Source organism: Aquila chrysaetos, chromosome 19 (genome assembly GCF_900496995.4).
Source record: "Aquila chrysaetos chrysaetos chromosome 19, bAquChr1.4, whole genome shotgun sequence".
Taxonomy (NCBI): domain Eukaryota; kingdom Metazoa; phylum Chordata; class Aves; order Accipitriformes; family Accipitridae; genus Aquila; species Aquila chrysaetos.
In genome coordinates this window covers 8,888,947-8,895,437 of record NC_044022.1, presented here as the reverse complement: position 1 = coordinate 8,895,437, position 6,491 = coordinate 8,888,947, and the positions used below count along the sequence as shown (strand labels likewise).

Here is a 6,491-nt window from a genome sequence, read left to right as displayed (position 1 = left end):
TTCGCATACAGTACTGGAAAACAGCCAGTGTAAAAGCTTTTTCCTTTAGGTCAGTCTTTCAGAGCAGCAGCAGTCCAGTAGTGTGGGAGCTGAGCTGACCCTGCATGATGCATTCCTATAGCAGTGCTTTTAGTTTTGCTGGAGTCTCCCTCTGTAATGTGGAGCTGTAATGGAGTCTTACCTTTTAAGAATGCAAGAGAACTATAAAGGCCACATTTTTCTAAGCTGCTGGTGCAGCATGGGCTGCAAGCCCATCGCTGAATCCTGACACTTTAAAATTCCTCAGCTTTTTTGTGTCCCACATAAATGGGGAAGATATTTTTCAGATTCTGAACCTGTCTTAAAATGTTTGAATGAAAGGCAAAGAGCAGAGTAAGGAAAAAAAATACTAAAAGCAGATAAAAGGCAGCACAGAATACAAGTTTGAGCAGGACTGAGGCAGCAGTAAAACTTACTTAAGGTTAAAAAAGGGTCTCTTAAAAAAATAGAATCTCAAACATCTCAAGTATCAGGAGGAAGGGACCAGGCAGAAGATGGTTCTTTTTGATTTCAAGTCAACTGTTTCTCCACAGCAGAGTCTCAACTGTTATGCAGGATAGCTACAACTGAATTTTTTTCAAGAATTTCTGTAATTCTTCCTAAATGATCTGAATTGTAAGGAACTCCTCTGGTTAGTTACTGTTGGCACAGACTGATTTATAGTAGATGGGTCAGACCTTAACATTGCCTAGCTGCTGTCATGTGCATGCCACTCTTAAAACAATGGCAGTCATAGCTCTGCTTTGAAGATGACCAAAACCATGTGTACGGGAACTGAAGACACCATCACCATACCCAGGGAGACCGCTGCCTACTCCAAAAGTGGATTCATCCCAACTGTTTGGGCACATGCCAGCAGCAAAAGTGTTTTCACCTGGAGCTGGAGGACAGTATTATCCATGTGGTGACATCTTGATCTGTATCACAAAGCCCCACTTTCTGACAAGAAGTCTTGTTCCCTGGAGCTCTTACTTGGAGCAGACTCCATAGCCAAGTGGAAAGAATATGAATTTGGGGAAGAAAAAGCCCTATTAGGCCTGTTACAGCAGTTGCACATCTTACACTGAACACAGTCATCCATATTATGGGGGAAAAGCTGCTATCCCTGCCCCAAACAGCCAGAGCCCCAGCCTGCAAAGGCTATGCTTACATGTGTATTTATTATTTTTTTTAAAAAGGCTTTACCAAGCTGGTTGAGATACCCTGTCTGGAAAAGTTTGCACAGGAGCTGTGCAAGCATTTGAAATTTCCTTTACTTTCCTGGATGTGTCAGCTCTACTGTCTTAATATTGGAACAGTTCTTATTTCTGTAAACGGCAGGATCAAGACCCCTAAAACCACCAGTGAACATCACCCCAAACAACACCCCAGAGTAGGTTCCCTGCACCCACCCTTCCTGAAACAAAAGGGTTCCACAGTGTGGGGGGACCAATTAAGTACAGCAAGACAGTACTGACTTGCACTATTTTTATTAGTGGTATGATGCAGCGCTTACATACACTGAAAATTACACAAGACTACCTCACTACTGTGCACCACTAAGATGAGCCTCCAGCCCCTTCCATTACACAGCTGAGGTAGGATCCTACCCCTCAACCTCCTGTTTTCCAGACTGAACAAACCCCACTGCCTATCCCCATGGCTCCTGTGCTCTAACCTCCTGATCACCGTGCTGGCCTCCACTGGACTTGTTCCCATCTTGTCTTCAGGAGCCCCGAACTGGTCACAGCACTGCAGCTGCAGTCACAGAAGCACTGAGCAGAGAAGAAAGATTGCTTTCCTTGTCCCTGCTCAGCTGTGCTCTTCTAATGGAGCCCAGAATGTGGTTGGACGCCTTCATCTTCACTTGTTCCTCAGGACTCCCAGATCAGCTTCTGGAAAGCTGCTTCACAACCAGTCTGTGCAACTGCATCAAGTTAATTCAGTACCCAGTGTACGACGTTGCATTTGCCTTTTTTGAACTCGGTGAGGTTCCCGTCAGGCCCTCGATTCATGTTCACTGCCTTGTCGATTCAGAAAATAGAACAGAAAATAAACATCCTGTTATTCATTGATTAATCTGAAACAGTTTTATAACAGATACAGAAACCCTATAAAAAAAAAAAATGGGTGGTATGTTACAGTCCGATGTTAAAACTGCATCACATCAAAATTCATTTTTCATTATTAATTTCATTCATGGTTTTTGTTTTTCATCTTTTTATTGGGCTACATTAAGACAGCAGGCATTTTTATCATAAATTCCAACTCAAACTTAACTGCATGGACAGCGAATCTTACTGCAGCTTTAATCTCCCCATTGGTTAACATTTCCTTCCAGTCCTTTTCAGCTGTTGCTGGCTTACACCATTTTCTCTAGGTAACTAATACTTCTGTGCGCTTTTAAACTACTGCAACTTAAACACAATCCACACTATTGTTTTTTCTCTAAATATAGACCCCACCACTTTCCTATCTTTTGTCACATATTTTAGTGCTTGAAAATACTTCCTTACTCATTTCATTTAACTCTAAAGGCTTTTTTTAGTCCAAACCCAATCATTTTACCAAGGAGCAGTCTTTTAATGTATCATGTACCCTTGATTCCTATTGTAGCATGTGCAAACTGTAATCCTTTTATCAACACCATTTCCCAGCACTAGTATTTCTGGAAAGAAAATCTTCTGGTACAGTCTAGATAAAAAGGGAGTCAAGACCTCAGTTACACATCCAAGTTGGCTAACGTCAGCCTTCCTATGAAATGCTCGACTTTGCTTAACGCTGGGTACCACCTCCTCTGCCAGAGGCTGAAAATGAAGACAGTAGCATCACAAAAGCTGTAACTCATCTCCTCATACCAGAGAAGGCATCTTGAACCTCGGAAGCAGACAGTGCATTCAGATTCTTCTGATGTGTCTTTTCAAATCCAGGGTGCTGGTGCGGAACACCACCTCCATGCGGGTCCCCTTCCCATCACTTGAAACAGCCCGATTGCCTCGGGTCTTGCAGGGCAGACCTGTCTACAAGCAGAAAGAATACAACCTAAGTGGAGTGATCAATTCATCCCTCTCCACTGTTCAACTAGGTGCTACAGATTTAATTACTATTTTATTATATAACAGCATCATTCTTGTGGCCAAGAGCACAGAAAGCAACAAAGAAAAAAAACCCAAGAAAACCACGTTAAGCACAAAAATAATACAAAGAGACTGGTACGCGCACAGAGGAAACCGATTTCATCACAAAAGTCACAACCACTGTTAAGTGCTCTAATGAGTGACACCACCATTCTATTCTCACCCCTGATGGTCCTTGTCATTCCAACGTGAAGAGCAGCATCTTGCACATGATAGCAGAAAGCCATCTTCAGTTCTGAGGGTGTATAGCCACCAGCAGTTTTCATTGAAACCGAATACAATGGAGAACATTTTCAGGAAATGAGTATGACTCAGGCTGAGGAGATACAAGAGATACTTAAGTGATAAATTCCTTGAAAACGCACTTCTGTAATCAAAATACAGCAGACAAGGAGACTCAAATAGCAAACTGCAGAGCAATGCATTAGCAAATACAATTGGATAAAGAGCTGGGAAATGCTCACGCCTTCCCAGATAGCCCTTCCAAGAGGTTACCTGGAATTCTCTACCACTGTTCAGGAACCCCAGCAGCAGGCAGCCTGACAGAACATTTTGACCTCACTACAAATTAAGTCGGAGCACAGTGCATTTTCTGGTATAATAGAACTGTATATGCAAATTATTTCAGAGCTGAAGAAGGGAAGGCAATGACACACCAAGGCCAATTCTCTTCTCTACAAATACTGCTCAGCAACAAGTTAAGGAAAATCAAACTAAGCAGGTATAATTTTTTTTTATGTGACTGATTTGGCTCACTCTCCCAGTCTTTTGCAACTTTTTCACAGTTTGCTATTACACACTCTGCCCCGAGTACAATGCAATCCACTCACATTTTTATCTAATCTTCCCTCAATTTTTAACGCAATTTTATTAGGCCATTAGGCTTTGTCAGCCAGGTTCACACTGCAATCTAAAGTGCACACACAAACACAAATAATGGGGAAAGAGAAAGAAAGGATTTTATCACTCCACTGAGACAAGGAGTCATTATTTAGCCAGTCAAAGAAACATTTGTGTCTCCAAGGAACCTTGGCCATCCACTCTTCCCTTCACAGGAAGGAAACTGTAAGTTGAGGACAGAAAAATTCGGAGACGCCTGGGAAACCTGCCAAACGCAAGGCTCTCAAATGGCTCCTTGCACAGGGGCAGTCTGATACATAAGGACAAGCAAGACTGAATTCCCAACAGCTATGTGGTCAAGGCAAAATGTCAGCTGGATAGAAAAATTTGAGTCAAACTTTGAAAAAATTAAGTGTTTTTTCTGTAACTACTACTTTTCAGATAAAGTGTTTTAACTGTATTGTCTTTTTTATATTTCGTGAGTAAATGCTTGTAGCTTGCTTATTTCCGTAGCCTGGTGTGTATTACATATTATCGTGTGATTATTTTTATATTACGATTTTATTGTGATTTTACTACAACTAGAAAATATCGGGGAACTCCTTAGTAAAGGGCAAGGCAAAACCACAAAACAAGGTGCCTATCAGTTTTCCCACCTCCTCAGCTCCCCCCCCCCCCCCCCCCCTGCCCCTTTCAATATCAAACAGGTAGCAGGGTCCAGGCTAGGGAACACTTAAACTGGACTGAAGTTACATGCGTTGGGCCTGGTGGGAGGCAGCCACGAGTGCTGAGGGAGCTGGCTGCTGCCACTGCGAGGCTGCTCTCTTGCTGAAAGAGCATGGCAACTGGGAAACGTGTGCAAGGACTAGGGGAAAGCAAATGTCACTCCAATCTTCAAGAAGGGCAGGAAGGAGGACCCAGGGAACTACAGGCTCTGGGAAAGTGATGGCCCAACTACTCCTGGAAACCATTTCCAGACAAAAGAAGGTAACTAGGAGTAGTCAGCATGGATTTAAAATACAAAGGGGTGGTTTGCAAATCCTGAAGGATCCTAACTGATAGCCTCTATGATGAGGTGAGCAGTTCAGTGGGTATGGGGAGAACAGTGGATATTGTCTACCTTGACTTCAGGAAGGCTTTTGACACTGTCTGCCATAACATGTTCATTGACAAGCAGATAAAGTACAGGCTCGATAAGGGGACAATGAGGTGGATTGAAAACTGGCTCAACAGCCGGGCCCAGAAGGTTGTGATCAATGGCACAAAGTCCAGTTGGAGGCCAGAGTACCCCAGGAATCAGTACTGAGGCCAGTCCTTTTCAACATCTTCATTTATGGCCTGGCTGATGGGACAGTGCATCCTCAGCAGGTTTGCAGCTGATACAAAGCTGGGAGGAGTGGCTGATACACCAGAGGGTGGTGCTGCTACCCAGAGGGACTTCAACAGGCTGGAGAAATGGGCCAACAGGATCTTGTGAAGTTCGAGAGGGAAATGCCAAATCCTGCACCCAGGGAGGGACAATCCCAGGCACCAGGACAGGCTGGAGGCCAGCTGGCTGGAAAGCAGCTTTCCAGGTAAGGACCTGGGGGTCCTGGTGGACACCAAGTCCAAGAACCACCACAAAAAAGGCCAATGGCATCCTGCACTGCGCTACAAAGGAAGTTGCCAGCATATGGAGAGAGATGATCCTTCCCCTCTACTAAGCACTGGTGAGACACCTGGAGTGTTGTGTCCCATGCTGGGCTCCCCAGTACAAGAGACATGGACATACTGGATTGAGTTCAGTGAATGGAAGACAACTGAGGGACTGGGGCATCTTTCGTGTTATGAAAGGCTGAAACAGCTGGGACTGTTCCACCTGGAGAAGACGGGGCAAAATCATCTATTTGTAAACATCTAATGAGAGGGTATAAAGATGACAGACAGAGTGTTCCCAGTGATGCCCAAGGACAGGACCAGAGGCACTGGGCACAAACTGGAACGTGGAAGTTCCCTGTGAACATCAGGAAACTTTTACTGTCAGGGTGCCTGAGCACTGGCACAGGTTGCCCGGAGAGTTTGTGGAGTCCCTGTTCCTTGGAGACCAAACCGAAACGGACATAGTTCAGGGCAACCTGCTCTACCCGCCATCCTGCTTTGAGCAGGGGGTTGGATTCTATGATCTCCACAGCACTCTTCCAACCTCAGATACTCTGGGATTCTGTGAAAAGCCTGCCCCAATTCCAGCTGCAGAGGTGAGATGGGAGTTAGCGCTGCAGGGCTCAGTAGAGAAGTCATTTCCAGTAGCATGGGTAACGACCAGACTGTCTGGCATGCAGCGCATTACGGGGGTGACCTGAGCACTGGGGAGGGGAGCAGGGCTCCAACTCTTCATCTGAAGCATACACAGAGAAAATCTTTTCTTTGGAAAAATCCTTTACAAAGCAGTGCTACCTAAGTGAAAGATGCATCAAGGTATAGCAGGTAGAGAGCACAGAGATGCTTCCAACTCCCAGG

General features: G+C 44.6%; 1 protein-coding gene across 6 annotated transcripts in view; it reads right to left on the bottom strand.

Moving 5' to 3' along the window:
• Positions 1–1,492: 1,492 nt before the first annotated feature.
• Positions 1,493–6,491, bottom strand: part of PSPC1 (paraspeckle component 1) — a 65,457-nt gene continuing 60,458 nt past the window's right edge. For 3 of the 6 annotated variants that reach the window (XR_005930892.1, XR_005930895.1, XR_005930896.1), the window contains 2 exons: positions 3,319–3,471; positions 1,493–3,038 (listed from right to left, as the gene is read on the bottom strand). Coding sequence is in view for 1 of the 6 variants with exons in the window: in XM_041118495.1 (XP_040974429.1) it covers positions 2,916–3,038 (123 nt within the window). In the remaining 5 variants the exon portion in view is untranslated. The remainder of the gene's footprint in view (positions 3,039–3,318; positions 3,472–6,491) is intronic. The other 3 variants (XR_005930894.1, XR_005930893.1, XM_041118495.1) reach the window with 3 other exon arrangements.